Source organism: Argopecten irradians, chromosome 8 (genome assembly GCF_041381155.1).
Source record: "Argopecten irradians isolate NY chromosome 8, Ai_NY, whole genome shotgun sequence".
NCBI lineage: Eukaryota > Metazoa > Mollusca > Bivalvia > Pectinida > Pectinidae > Argopecten > Argopecten irradians.
Window position 1 is genome coordinate 25,918,343 of NC_091141.1, and position 16,502 is coordinate 25,934,844.

At 35.8% G+C, this 16,502-nt stretch overlaps 1 protein-coding gene across 1 annotated transcript in view; it reads left to right on the forward strand.

The window, feature by feature from the left end:
- The window catches only part of LOC138329979 (transforming growth factor-beta receptor-associated protein 1-like), a 45,991-nt gene continuing 29,489 nt past the window's right edge, over positions 1-16,502 (forward strand). Inside the window, exons 1-13 of the mRNA XM_069277292.1 lie at positions 1-328; positions 4,742-4,794; positions 5,045-5,138; positions 6,363-6,461; positions 7,511-7,597; positions 10,065-10,169; positions 10,783-10,917; positions 11,245-11,405; positions 11,833-11,965; positions 13,740-13,835; positions 15,411-15,515; positions 15,884-16,075; positions 16,307-16,500. Of these exons, the coding sequence (XP_069133393.1) occupies positions 254-328; positions 4,742-4,794; positions 5,045-5,138; positions 6,363-6,461; positions 7,511-7,597; positions 10,065-10,169; positions 10,783-10,917; positions 11,245-11,405; positions 11,833-11,965; positions 13,740-13,835; positions 15,411-15,515; positions 15,884-16,075; positions 16,307-16,500 (1,529 nt within the window). The 5' untranslated portion in view covers positions 1-253. The remainder of the gene's footprint in view (positions 329-4,741; positions 4,795-5,044; positions 5,139-6,362; positions 6,462-7,510; positions 7,598-10,064; positions 10,170-10,782; positions 10,918-11,244; positions 11,406-11,832; positions 11,966-13,739; positions 13,836-15,410; positions 15,516-15,883; positions 16,076-16,306; positions 16,501-16,502) is intronic.

Here is a 16,502-nt window from a genome sequence, read left to right on the forward strand (position 1 = left end):
GTCGGCGGTGGAGCATCTTTAATATCTGTTCTGGCTATAAAAAGGAACATTTTTACATAATCAGCTTACAATATCGGTATTTCACAATTTGGAAGAGTTGTCGTTACTGAAGCGAAGTGGGTGGAATCGACCGGAAGTTAGTGAGGGTGCTGAATCCAAAATGGCGCTGCCCTGTACAATATTTAGGGTGTCATCCTGCTGTCAGAATATCAGCATGTTTTTACGTTTTCTTTAATTCACAAAACGCGAAAAGATGAGTGTCAAGGCATTCGAATTGGTCCCCGCAATCGAGCGGATCAAGTTGATGTCTGATAAGGCAAAGACGCAGGTAAATATTGAGATGAACAGTGAAATTAGCGGAGTGAAATTCGACGGTTCTTTCCGTCTCTATCTGATTTTAGCACTGTAACGATTTAGGGGTAAAGTGGATACAAATACAATATCAGCCTCACATAAGATAAATCATGCACATCCTAACCACCACCAATATTATATGATATCGAATCAAAGTATACGTAGTTCACTCAATATCCAAATTAATTACTTTACTGTACAGCTGCTGAATGTGTAATCCAATAATATTAGATCTCGATATTGAGAAACTTCTGATGTGCAATACCTACACGACGTAAAGATCAAAAGTGTCTCGTCGTGCTATACTTGTACCTGTAACATTGTTGGAGTACGGAATGTAGTGTAAGTTTTATGTGATGAGATGGATTATATCCCACTAGTCTAATAAACTGGATAAAACCAAAGGATTCTTCGGGATGTACTAAAGCATTTAATTGCCTTCTTGGGGATTCATGGTCCTATATTTATAATTTTGCCAAGATTGTGCATGCATGCAGACAATTTGATAAAACGATCATTAACGAGTTAGGATTAATTTGCCTGCAATCCTGGGAGAATTCATCCTCAGTCCAGGTATATGTCACACTATCGCTGACCCCTGGGTCCATAAACTACATTTGCTAATAATTCATACAGATTGTAGTTCAAGTTATTGGCACTGTTGTGTAAATGAAACAATTAAACAAAATGAAAAACCATTTGATATTGGTCTGGATATGCACTCAAGCATGACACAGGTAAGTCAGCCTTCACATGCTGGGCTGGGTTCAATTTGACTAGGTGTTGTGAACCTAGTGTGGGATGACCCCAATACGACGGGAGTGTTGTGTAATTGGGTCTCGAACACACTTTCCACTTTGCCGGGAGTGAACAAGTCAGTTGGGATATCACAACAAAGTGGCAAATGAAATCCAGAAGTGAAGTGTTTAAGTGATGAAAATCACTTTTGATATCAAAAATGTTGATGTAACATCCAGAATTCAAAACTTTCATGGAAATAAAAAGGTGCTAATAGAAATTTTAATAAAATTTAGGCAAACATCTCTAGAATTAATCGCTTTCTAAAAATTCACCAAGGAAAAAATCCCAAAGCTGCCACTTGTTAAAACTCATGTTGTTCTCTGTGTTTCATTTGTAACTGAGATTAATCATACTTTTTTTTGGTTTGTTTAGTTTTACGTCCTATTAACAGCCAGGGTCATGTAAGGACGTGCCAGGTTCGTTGGTGGAGGAAAGCCGGAGTACCCGGAGAAAAACCACCGGCCAGCGGTCAGTACCTGGCAACTGCCCCATATGGGATTCGAACACGCATCCCAGAGGTGGAGGGCTTGTGGTAATATGTCAGGACATCTTAACCACTCGGCCACCGCGCGTGCGTTAACACACGGTTACTCCACACTCCAGTAACCAAATAAAGCGTAGCACAAGAGACAGGATAACAGAGCTGTAGCAGGCGATTATTTTGAGCTGAGAAACAAGTATTTGATATAAAACATATGTAATAAACAAACTTAAACAATGTACATATAGTTAACAAAGTTGAAAGTAATCACACATTTAAAGTTATGCAGAAGTTGCGAGTAGTATTAATTTTATTACAAAATATCAAAATTGCCGCTCGACAAGCCCTTTGGAAATATTACATCTTTGGGTAAATAAATCTTCATAGTGTAACGTTTACGTGTTCTTTTTGGGATGGAATGTGGTGCGATTAACTACTTGACAGCATGGATACAGTTCTGAACTTTATTAATCCACAGTGAATCCAAAGTACATACAGTTAACAACAAAGTATAAATCCTCATCATACTTTCACACTAATCTTGGCCAGGCTCTTTCACACAATGTTAACACAAGTCTATTTACAAGTTCATCCTCACAAAGTAACGGGACTTCTACCTACTTCTAAAACTACAGGAAAACACTCTTTATGTAAAGCGCGCACCTCTATTTATACGGCTTCCATGATAATTAATATTCATTAACTCCCAAATTGTTCTATTGACCAATCCTAACCTTTTACCTTATGCATGTGCTCAACATGTGCCTAATATGGACCAAGGCGATGTCCGCAATGCGACACTGACCAAAACCATGTATACATCTATACCTAGATGACCACTACGTGTAACCAATTGACTTTCAGTGTCTCCGTAAACTAAAGCGTTTAAATGGAAAGGTGCTATCTACGAACCAAAGTGAGATGCGTAAACCTATACCAGATTACTATTACAGCCTTTACAGTACTCAAAGGCCTCCGTACTTGAGTAGAACAGATTGACTTGACTATAACTATGTTCCCTATTTACACTAAATAAAATGTCTATCTTTCCTAAACATATAACTTTCTAATAAAACAAACTTTATTCTCAAAATCACTACAATAGCACACTGCCACCTGGGCTATAAATGCAGAATGAAAAAAATCACAGCCATCTAAACCTGGGGTATCTTTAAAAGCATGACCCTGGCAATTCATAGAATGTGAAACTAATAAAACCCTATCATGATGATAATCAGTGTCTGCAGTGTGATGTTTTTACATTTAATTATTTTCATGTGATGAATTGAAGGCATTCTCCTCTGCCTTTACTAATGTTGTATTATTGATGTCCTATATATAGATATGGTTATAATTAGAATGAATATCAAGAATACAACAGTAGTAAATTGTCGTAGGAAACGTTAAAGTTATTTTATATTAAAGATACTCCACGGCTGACAGAGCATAAATGACAGTCATCATTTGAATAATAATTGGTGTTTAATCGTGTATGTATATGTCTAAAATGAACACAAAAAATAATATGAAATAATTTATTTTGCCTTTGGTGCATGTGCAATCAGTACTTAATTCCATATAGGATATAGTTCCACGGAATTTTTCGGGATGCAATTAATTATTTTTAGCCCACCATCAACAGATGGTGGGCTTTTCAAATCGCCTTTTTGTCTGTGGTCCGTCCTTCCGTCCTTCTGTCCTTCCGTCCTTCCGTCCGTCCTGTAACAATTCTTGTTACCGCTATTTCTCGGAATGTACGCCAGGCAGCCATCTTGGATTTTGATAGTTAAAGTTTGTTACCGCTATTTTTCAGAATGTACTAAAGGGATCTTTCTCAAATTTCACATGTAAGTTCCCCTAGGGGCCTAGTTGTGCATATTGCATTTTGGGACCAATCGGTTAACAAGATGGCCGACAGGCAGCCATCTTGGATTTTGACAATTGAAGTTTGTTACCGCTATTTCTCAGAAAGTACTGAAGAGATCTGTCTCAAATTGCATGTGCAGGTTCCCCTAGGGGCCTAGTTGTGCATATTGCATTTTGGGACCGATCGATGAACAAGATGGCCGACAGGCCGCAATCTTGGATTTTGACAATTGAACTTTGTTACAGCTATTTCTCAGAAAGTACTGAAGGGATTTGTCTCAAATTGCCTGTGCAGATTCCCCTAGGGGTCTAGTTGTGCATATTGCATTTTGGGACCGATTGATTAACAAGATGGCCGACAGGCCGCCATCTTGGATTTTAATAGTTAAAGCTTGTTACCACTATTTGTCAGAAAGTACTCAAGGGATCTGTCTGAAACTTCATGTGCAGGTTCCCCTAGTTCTCTGGTTATGCATATTGCATTTTGGTACCGATCAGTGAACAAGATGGCTGACAGAACGCCATCTTGGATTTTGACAATTGAAGATTTTTTCCGCTATGTCTAAGAATGTACTGAAGGGATCTGTCTCAAATTGTATGTGCAGATTCTTCTAGGGGTCTAGTTGTGCATATTGCATTTTAGGACCGATTGGTGAACAAGATGGCCGACAAGTAGCCATCAAGGATTTTGATAATTAAAGTTTGTTACCGTTATATATCTCAGAAAGCAGTCAAAGGATCTTTCTGAAATTCCATGTGTGTAGTAATATGTAGTAAAAGCTTGAAAAGCTGAGAAAAGACAAAGATCGTTCCTAGGTGGGCGCCAAGATCCCTCTGGCATCTCTTGTTTATATTTGTAACTTGAAGTAAAATTAGATGCTGAAACTTTTCAATGGTGGTAATAGTGTCTTTTGTAACAGAAGAAAAATAGTGAATCGTCTGCTCCTGTTTTTGATAGTGAAAAAATACCATTTGTCAGCGCGCGCGCGCTGGAGCATCTTTAAATTTTGGTATTTATGTTATAAAACAGCTGCACGAATTTGTGCTCAGGTGATTATGAGAAACTTGAGTTCAGTAATATATGTGATATGTCCACTTCATGAATATAACACCGTATATTTTTTCTTATAAAAGTCTTTGTGCACATTTCCCTTAAAATTATTTATGACATGACAGATGGGTCTATATAGCTACTGTATAAGAAATGTATGCTATTTCTCATTTTCTGTTCTCTTACAGATCGAATGCATTGATTTTTGTGGGAAAAACTTTTACATTGGAACTAGTGATTGGTATGTATTGGAACTTAAAAGATTTTTTTTTTTTTTTTTTATCATGAGTTAAATTCTTTTGCACTATATATTCTCCTAGCATATTTCTTTGATCCGAAAAAATCACCAAATCTACGATGTGTACAAAATTACATTTTAATTGATCATTTCCCACATGAAGAATGATTCCTGTATTTATCATAAAATTACATTTTCACTGATAATTCCTATGTGTTATTAAATTTTCACTGTTATCTTTTTTTCGTTTCAGCTTTGTAGTTCACTACATGATTGAAGAGCGCCAGTCATCAAGTGGAAAAGTAGTATTTCATAATGAAAAACTTGGTCATAAGTATTTGGCGTTGGTAAGTGGGTCCGACTTCAACCTAGGCTGAGAGAAGGAAGAATTGGGTGTGTGCTAAGGGCTAATACTAGTTATAATCAAACTCTGTTTACAATAAGATATAATGAAAGTCTGGGGATCAACAAAAGTACTTCTTTATAAGCATAGTTTGTTATTGTACACATATTATAAACTTCTTATGAATGAACATTGGCAGAGAATGAAAATACTATGTTTTAACTATGAATTTGTTTCAAGTGTGTTCATTATATACATGCCTTACTGTAGCAGATTTCTTGACTTGTAAACAATGTCTATTCTCCCCAATTTAACGTTATGCATCAATACAGTAAGTCTAGATCTTGTGTATTTCGTGTTATTGAGAAGTGGTTGTTACATGAATGGTATGATATATTGTTTTAGACTCAAATATTTGTTTTTGCATCTTAAAACCTTCTCTGTTATTTAAGCATTGAAGTCACTATTTTTAGCTCACCTGGCCCAAAGGGCCAGTGAGCTTATGTCATGGCGCGGCATCCGTCGTCCGTCTGTCCGTCAACATTTCCTTTAAATCGCTACTAGTCATAGAGTTCTGCATGGATTGTAACCACATTTGGCCACAAACATCCCTTGGGAAAGGGGAACAGAACTTGTATAAATTTTGGCTCTGACCCCCCTCCTTCAGAAAAGAAACAATGAACCTGTATTTAGAACATTACTTGGCATTACAAACCAGGTGAGCGATACAGGCCCTCTGGGCCTCTTGTTTAATTTCATCGTGGTATGGAAGAAATTTTGTTTGCAAACTGTGTAAATCCACATAACGGATTCTCACAAAGGTTTGCAAACAAAATTTATTTCATACCCCGATGAAATTAAAAAATAGTGACTTCAATGCTTATAATTAATTTTCCAGACTACTTTATAAAATAAAATACATTTACATGTACGATTCTTTTGATTTTTCCAAGGGATTATTTTATGCCAAATCAATATGCAATGTAAATGTTTCTATTATGATGTCAGGATAATGTCGGATTTCCGCGCCATTCCGGATTTTTTTTCATCATGGAATGCAAAAAATGAATAGGCCAATCAGAAAGCCTGAAACAAAGAAAAATTAATTATTACAATATACAAATTATTTTGTAAGTTGGAACTCCTTAAAAAGCTAGTGCTTTTGTTTTCATATTCCTAGTTGGCTAGTATGATCAGGTACAATAATGATGATATTTTTCTGTTGTAGAAAAAGCCAGTTTCTCAGCTGAAGGCAGCGTCAGCTTTAAATCGAATTCTAGTCTTGTGTGATAATACTCTTACCTTACTCAACATGTTTGATTTAGAGGTGAGTAAATCAGGATTTTCTAGATCATCTGTCGTAAACAGTCAGGATGACCTATAGTCATAGAGCTATGTCTGTTAACGTTACCATCCACTAGCTATATATATGCATTATATTTTCACTTTCACAACTTGTTTCTCAATACTGAAGTCTTATTTTGACCAAAAAGTACCTGGAATGCTACAAAGTTAACAAGTAAGCTTACCTTCATGATCAGTATCAGTAACTGGGGTGATATAGGCTAAAATATTCAAACAACTTCCTTTCATTTCCATGTGAGCATGAGGCCGAGAGATCTGATATTTAGTCCGTAACATTCTGGTTCCAATGTTCAAATGTATGTTGTTGACCTTCATTTTTGGTCACAAAGATAGGCTAAAAATATTTTAAACAAACTTCTTCACATTACCTATAACTCAATAGACATTATGTTGGATGTGTAGCATTCTGGTACATGTATGATGAGTTCGGAAATCAGCTTGATTTGACAGTAATTTACAGAGTTATTGCCCTTTGCATTATAAATTATTATTGGACCTTGTGAACTTGGTAATTTGAGTAGATATATACAGGGCTTAATGAATCTTTGTTAGTATAGACTTACATTGGAAAGATCTTGGACAAGTTAGTAAATCAGCTAGATTCAACAGTAATTAACAGAGTTATTACCCTTTGCACTAATAATTATATGTTTCTTATTCGTGAACAAAAGACATCAGTTTGCTAGAAAATGACATAACTAATTTGTATCAAATATCAGGTGACAGTTAAGGCCCATTGGCCTCTTGTTAACTTTCTATCTGAAGAGTGCTTGAATTTTCCATGAAGATAATATCCTGCTTTCGCATACTAGTATTACAGAATTATGTGGGTAGGTATTGATTGTGACGTCATGTGTTTGCAAGCATAATGTCATAATATTCCGAGAAAACAACACGAACAAAATAATGATGTCACAATGGATACCTACCCAAAAGGGAGGTAACTGTATAATATGCAAAGATGGAATAACTGATATCATACAATGCTATAGACATCCGTTTTATTTTCAGCCAATCATGAGTGGAGCAAAGGTGAAAGGAGTGACATGTTTTTGTTTGAATGAGACAGCTGTCCGTAACAGTCCCTTCAGTGTAGAGGTAAATAGTGTATACTTACTATACTATGCAACAATATAGGCGTGATTGGAAATTCAAATGACCAATAGGTAGCTGATGTTGACCACCAACATAGTCAACAGGTTGCTGATTCTGAAAATCAACATGGCCAGCAGATGGCTGATTTTGACAACCAACATGGTCAATTGGTGGCTGATTTTGACAATCAACATGGCCAACAGGTGGCTGATTTTGACAATCAACATGGCCAACAGGTGGCTGATTCTGAAAATCAACATGGCCAGCAGATGGCTGATTTTGACAACCAACATGGTCAATTGGTGGCTGATTTTGACAATCAACATGGCCAGCAGATGGCTGATTTTGACAACCAACATGGTCAATTGGTGGCTGATTTTGACAATCAACATGGCCAACAGGTGGCTGATTTTGACAATCAACATGGCCAACAGGTGGCTGATTCTGAAAATCAACATGGCCAGCAGATGGCTGATTTTGACAACCAACATGGTCAATTGGTGGCTGATTTTGACAATCAACATGGCCAACAGGTGGCTGATTTTGAAAATCAATATGGCCAACAGTTTGCTGATTTTGAAAATTAACATGGCCAACAGTTTGCTGATTTTGACAATCAACATGGCCAACAGATCACTGATTCTGAAAATCAACATGGCCAACAGGTGGCTGATTTTGACAATCAAATGACCAGCAGATCGCTGATTCTGAAAATCAACATAGCCAACAGTGTGCTGATTTTGAAAATCAACATGGCCAACATTTTGCTGATTTTGAAAATCAATATGGCCAACAGTTTGCTGATTTTGAAAATCAATATGGCCAACAGGTGGCTGATTTTGAAAATTAACATGGCCAGCAAATCACTGATTCTGAAAATCAACATGGCAAACAGTTTGCTGATTTTGAAAATCAACATGGCCAACAGATCGCTGATTCTGAAAATCAACATGGCCAACAGGTTGCTGATTTTGAAAATCAACATGGCCAGCAGTTTGCTGATTTTGAAAATCAACATGGCAACCGGTTTGCTGATTTTGAAAATCAACATGGCCAACAGATCGCTGATTCTGAAAATCAACATGGCCAACAGGTGGCTGATTTTGAAAATCAACATGGCCAACAGATGGCTAATTTTGGAAATCAACATGGCCAACAGATCGCTGATTCTGAAAATCAACATGGCCATCAGGTGGCTGATTTTGACAATTATCATGGCCAACAGTTTGCTGATTTTGAAAATCAACATGGCCAACAGGTGGCTGATTTTGAAAATCAACATGGCCAACAGATCGCTGATTTTGATATCAACATGGCCAGCAGATCGCTGGTGCTGGTTTTGATATCAACATGGCCAATAGGTTTCTGATTTTGAAACTCAACATGGTCAATAGATGGCTAATTTTAGAAATCAACATGGCCAAGAGGTGGCTGATTTTGAAAATCAACATGGCCAACATTTGGCTGATTTTGAAAATCAACATGGCCAACAGGTGGCTAATTTTGAAAATCAACATGGCCAACAGTTTGCTGATTTTGAAAATCAACATGGCCAACAGATCGCTGATTCTGAAAATCAACATGGCCAACAGGTTGCTGATTTTGAAAATCAACATGGCCAGCAGTTTGCTGATTTTGAAAATCAACATGGCAACCGGTTTGCTGATTTTGAAAATCAACATGGCCAACAGATCGCTGATTCTGAAAATCAACATGGCCAACAGGTGGCTGATTTTGAAAATCAACATGGCCAACAGATGGCTAATTTTGGAAATCAACATGGCCAACAGATCGCTGATTCTGAAAATCAACATGGCCATCAGGTGGCTGATTTTGACAATTATCATGGCCAACAGTTTGCTGATTTTGAAAATCAACATGGCCAACAGGTGGCTGATTTTGAAAATCAACATGGCCAACAGATCGCTGATTTTGATATCAACATGGCCAGCAGATCGCTGGTGCTGGTTTTGATATCAACATGGCCAATAGGTTTCTGATTTTGAAACTCAACATGGTCAATAGATGGCTAATTTTAGAAATCAACATGGCCAAGAGGTGACTGATTTTGAAAATCAACATGGCCAACATTTGGCTGATTTTGAAAATCAACATGGCCAACAGGTGGCTAATTTTGAAAATCAACATGGCAAACAGGTGGCTGATTTTGACAATCAACATGGCCAACAGTTTGCTGATTTTGAAAATCAACATGGCCAACAGTTTGCTGATTTTGAAAATCAACATGGCAAGCAGGTTGACATTTAATTCACATGTTTTTTCACTTGAATTTCAAATGAAGAAAATATTCATATGAATTTCACTTAAAAAAAATTATGCGAAATTCATGTGAAAAAAATTTCTGTGAAGGCAGGGTTTACAGTAGTATTTATGCCTGTTAAACATCAGTTTTGAGTTTGAACGATTGCTTTAATACTAAATATTGACCATCGTTTATTTTTGTTAACAGATTTGTGTCGCTCTAAAGAAAAAACAGCTGCAGTACTACACTGCCACTGAAGACAAACTTATCCATGTGAAGGATATCTCCTTGTCTGAGCCAGCTGTTTCCTTGGTAAGGTGTCTTCTTAATACAGATCCATTCCTTGTCACAATGTTCCTACAATTTATATAAGGTGTCTGTAATAAGTGTATGATGACTGTTTATAACGAAGTGGTTATGTTGGTCCCCTGAAGTTCGTTATAACCATGTTTTACTGTATGTGTTGTTTGGGCCACAATATGGTAGGGAGAATGGAGGGGGTGTGTAGGGATGGGGTTTTGTCCCACTGTCTCATCTAAACCTGTCCTGTCTAATTTTGTTTTCTTTTGGTGATGGGTATTTACATACTTTGGTTATTTTTTTTTATTTTATAAACTAGTCATGTATGCATGGGAAACATAAGAATAATGTATACTCAGAATAAAAAAAAATGATGCTATATTTTTCTATTGTAAATTATTTTGGATTAAACAGTGGTTATTTTCAAAGCATTGTTACATACAGATATTTATGGGTTTGATAACTTAACACCCAAGTGGGTGTTTCAGGGTGTGTAAATTTGTTAAGGGGAGATAATCTGTTTATATTTCAGGATATATAAATTTGCTAAAGGGGAGATATACCTAATTGGATTTCATTTCAGGGTATGTAAATTTGTTAAGGAGAGATAATCTTTTAATTTCAGGGAGTGGATGGTAGTTTTATTTGTGTTGCCACTACAAGCCAATATTGCATGGTGAACTATGAAACAGGCCATACACAGGACCTTTTCCCCTTTGACAGTGAAAATGGAAAACCTCTGATTCGCCGCATCAGTAAGGTAACCATATGTGGTGACCATATTTCACACAAACTGGAAACAGCAATTTTTTTTTTCAATTTTTATAGTCATTGTAAAGAATGTTATCATTAACAGCTTTGCCTCAATATCATGGAATTTTGTAAAATTAATGCAAATTCTTAAATATGTATTTTTTCTCTACTCTAGAGTAATTTGCAAACCTTCAAATATGTCTATTCATATCATTGTGCTAACTTTTTCAAAATTGATTGATTAACATATTCACAAAACCAGACATTCCAGGCGTATTTTTATGAATTTTCATGAATATTTTTATGTAATTTTTTTTACTTGTATGGTTGTCAGGAGGAGTTCCTGTTGAGTGGGCCGAGTGCGTTAGGAATGTTTGTCACATCAGCTGGTATATCCCAGAGACCTCCGCTTCAATGGTCGGAAAATATACTCGGTGTCAGCTACATACATCCATACATCATAGCCCTCAACGATGAGTTCATCACCATACACAGGTGAGGGGTCAAGGTCATTAGCTCAGGGTCAAGGTCAACAGACAAGATATTTATATTACAGACAAATATCATCAAACAAAGGTACAGTAAAGGGTTTAGAATTGAAATCTACCCATAAGAGAAATGACTGTGATATATGCATAAATGGAATTCACTAAGATGTACTATCATATGAACAGGTGCTCCTTTGTAAGAATGATTCACCTTGATTCCTATATATATCTCAGTAGGGAGTATGCTGAGATAATTCATTTTTTCTTAAAATTTTGTCACCATTCAGAAAAACGAGCGTTTCACTTAGATCTAGAGACGTCCTTACCTTTTTGACAGACTCATATAAGATTTTGTTGATAAATTCTATTTAGATAACTCAGAAAAGATCAATATTTTGCTGCAGTAATTTACGAGAAAATATTTTGTATTCCAGTATCCTTGATCAGCAGCAGAAACAAGCCATCCCCTTCCAAGGAGGCTCCTTCATCGGGAACTTTGACGGCAAAATGTTTGTAGCTTCTCAGAAAGAAATTTACTCCCTCGTCCCTGTGGCCTGGGAAAAACAGGTAAAGATCTTAGGGCTGTTCCAGCAAAACATATATGGTAGGGGGGGAAGGCACTTTGAAATTGGGAGACCCACCGATAGAAGCGATTTTCAATTTTGTTGACCCCTCCACATATCTAAATTTTTTGTGTTCGAGACTATGGCAAAGAAGCGAATTAATTTTTTATTTGGATTGACATCTTTTTCGATTTACATATATTGATTTTTAGCATCACCAAAGAGTCCTAGGACAAAATTGTATCGTATAGGGTGCAGTGAACTATTGTTTAATGTGTTGCATCTATTATTAAATGTATAAAGGTACAATCTTCCTAGAACCAGTGGAAAATCTAAAGATACTGAAGTGTTCCACAACTTAGGGTTATGCAAGACTCATTGTCATGATAAAACACTATATAAAAACACTAAAAAAATATATTTTTTTATTAAAGATGAACAACACTAATAAATATTGTTAGAAATTAATATTTGTCTCAACAGTTATTTTTGTAGTCAGGATGACTGACAGCGACATTATAAAACACAAATTTTGCATTTTATTTCAAAAGGTTACAAATGCTTCAGATAGACCCACCCACAGAAGTGATTTTATTGAAATGCCACCCTGGCACAGAAGTAATTTTATTTTGAACCCACCATGGCACATACTAGTTTTTAAAGTGCCTTCCCTGGGTGCCATATATATTTTGCTGGAACAGCCCTTAGTTAGAATATCATCAGGTTTTTAATTTTGTAAGTCAGAGTTATATTTTCTCTGCAACCTCACTATGTAATTTTACGTAACGCAGTGTTGTTCAGCACATACCTGTATCAGTTTATTTTGATGTCACAATTGCTGTGCCAGCAATCACGGAAGATGGCCGTTCAAATGACTATTCCATGACAATAATGAATTGTTTCTTCATTATAGATGAAAAATCTCTCAACATTTTCTTATAGAATTGTTATCAAATGTAAATAAAATCATTAAACTGCATTTAGATGGCAATTGTGGTAGTATGAATGCCAACTGGACAGCGACAAATTCAACATGAAGCACTAACAGGCGTCATTAAATTTGTTGTTATCTAGTTTTCATACTCCATTAACTGCCATCTAAATGCAGTTCAATGCTTAAATACATTGTGAACAAGTTTTATTAGCATCTTGTCCATGATTTTCATTTTTAACCTCTGCTAATAATTAACTTCAAGGAAGATCCAAGCTCAAAGCTCATCCTGGTGTATGTGATGATCAAAAATCAAGAAGTGTACTTTCTACACTAGCATGGTATATGTCTATTGGTATATATCGCATGCAATAAGCCTTTGTATGCTGTTAATAATAACAGAAAATGACAAAATAATAAAATTATTGTAGCTATCATCTACTAAAAGATACTAAGATAACTGAAAAGATGACAATGCAACAAAAATAGTTCATCTTTATTCTTTATTTATAGCTGATTTAATATTTATGGGAGTCAAAATATTCCTATTTTACCTAAAAAATTATAAAATTGAACTTTAATTGTTTTGAAGTTTCTGGTTTTCATGGTCTATATGACTCAAACATCTCTCATACTTCGCAGATCAAACTTTTTGTGATCATAGCAATATACCGTGAAATCACAAAAACATTATCTCTGCAAAAATAACTAGCTTATACATGAAATATATGTATATTTTTACCCCAAAATCATCAAAACATAATTTATTCAATTAATGATATTGTGACATCTTTTTATTTGTTTTTATATATTCATACATATTAAATGATTAAATGAATTGTTTTAGGTGCAAGCACTACTTGCGGACAAGAGAGTTTCGGAGGCCTTAGATTTAGCTCGAAACGCCAACCGTGTAGGCCTCAGCAAGGATAAGTTTAACAAGGTAAATAACCTCCTCAAAATCAGTATGTGTAAAGGTATTCCACATGTCATTAATCAATGTAATATAAGATAATATAAAATATAAAAAGGAGTATGAAGGTTGAAAAAAAAATGTTATTTTTAAAGTAAGGCGTTGGTTTTATCTTTCCCTATTGGTTATAGTCTTTTTACTTTAAAGTTGTATTTCGTGTAATTTTCACCATCACAATCTCTTATAAAACATACAATGTGTGAATATGGATTCTTATTTAAGATGGTTCAGATCCATGAAAGCATCAATATACTATTGACATAGTAGTAAATATATAGCATGAAATATATCACACATTTTGAAAGAACCGCGCCACAGTCAACATCATGTTTCAAACTTTCAGGTAAGATCGGAAAACCGAGTTGCATCACATTACCGACATCGGCATTACCCGTATTGATCGGAACCTCCCGAGCCATATCACGTGGTCAATATCGACATTACCTGTTCAGATCGGAACAGATCCGAACAGTTTGGATTCTTCCAAGCTATTTTAAACATGTACACATTAAAAAACAATATTTTAATTTAACTCTTTAATAACTTTGTGAATACAAACTTTACAAATGTAGGTAAATATCGAAAGTTTAAAATTTAGAGGCAGAGAAAAATACATGTATGTTAAACTCTAAATTCTAAATACTTTTTCTATGCCAAAAATACAACAAGTCACAGACCATACAACTTTAATTTGTAAGATTAATTTAAATTTCATTTTGTCTTAACTGTTCTGTCCTTTTGCTTTCTGTTCCATCCAGTTGCCTCCCTTTACAATTTGTTCAGATTGCACATATTAACAATGGTATTTGATAAGTTTGCTGTCATACAGATATTTTTAATCTTTATCATTATCCAAATCACTTGTCATTAGTTGTCCGTCATCAGTCATCTGTCACTCAAACTTGGGATTGAACAGAAAACGATACAGTCAATCAGGCAACATTTTGAAAACTGAAGTTTAATTCTGCCATTTCACAGAAAATACTTTTTTGTAGCCATAGATTTCCTAAATTGTAAATATTTTGATTTAAAATGAAAAGTAGAAATTCAGACGACTGGTTCGCCTTTTGTCAGGATAATGTGACCGAGTGAGGTTTGTTGCTTGGTGTCTTCTACCGCATGCTTCAGTGATATAGCAGTATAAAAAGGGCTACAGGTGCACTATACAAGAAGACACAACATGAACATACCACAGTCTCCCAAAACACGCACTTCACATACGCTACACACTGCATACATGGCAGGCCGTCCTTACATGACCCTGGCTGTTAAGAGGACGTTAAAATAATCAAACAAACAAACAAGAAATTAAGATATATATCCTTCTGAAGTTGAAGTTTTGACAATTTGTTTAGTATTTATGTGTAGACCTCGTGTTCTCAAAATTTTAATTGAGAAGCAAAGAAAGATCCATCTTCCATTTGACTGATAAAGATCTGTGATCAATAGTGGTTGTCAAATTCCCAGAATAAAGATCCCTCAGAGATCTCTTGTAATTTTAAAGAGCTTAATATTTACATTTTTATGTTTTGCCTTTTTATACAGATATTCAGGAGATTTGAACAGCAGGCAGCGTTTATTGAGTTTTCTCAACAACATTTTGAGGAGGCTCGTGAGTTATTTAAGGAAGGACTAGTGGATGTTAGGGAGGTAGGTAACCTAGAGTCCATTTACTGTATACATGGTTATTTACGGGGTCCCTTTTTTGGGATTTTACCTAAAAACTAGAAAATTAGATTGCTGGTTTTACTATAAGTTCAAGATGTGGCGTAGTTGTTTAAATCATGACGTCACCATCCTGTTTGCCACAGCCAATGAACATACAAAAATAGAGCGTTAGTGAAATCATTGAAAGTGATTGAGTGATAATATCTGTTGGTAAGGTGAAATTATGTCAGTTTAATAGTTTATGTATACAATTATATTTGATGACATGAACATTTAGACAGAAAACGTGAATCTTATAGACTATTGATATATCAGTACTTCTTTATCCCTGCCTCTTGTTTTTTCCTCAGGTTTTAAGTTTGTATCCCCGCCTCTTGCCGTCCAATTGTAATTTTACAAGATCTGTGCCACCTCTCCATGAGATTGCTGACGTGAACCAGTTGTGTCGTGGAGACGAGTCCGTGATGAAGGAATATCGAAACTTTCTACGAGTCTACTTAGAAGATTTACGAGGCACAAAGGCTGCAGTTGGATATAAACAGGTCAGTTTAGACAAATACTGCTACCCTTAGGCTGGTGTAGTAGAAACCGATATCTCTCTATAAATTGTATCTTGTTTCTGTGTTATATTTGCCTGCATGTTTTAGATAAGCCTAAATTCCAGATATGAGACTACTGTATAGCTGCTAAGTGTAATATTCACCAGGTTTTTAATTTCGCTAAATTCGTGAATCCATCCAAATTTCCAAAATGTTATAAAACATTTTTTGCAGGAAATTGATGTTGCTTTACTGAAACTGTATGCTGAAGTGAATTCACCAGAGTTAGTTCCCCTGATAGCTGTAGATACAGGTTGTGACTTAAAGGATTGTGTGGAATGTCTGGAGAAGTATGAACGGCACCATGCATTAGCACTGCTGTACAAAGTCCACAAGGAGAACGACAAGGCCCTCGCCGTGTGGATCAGGT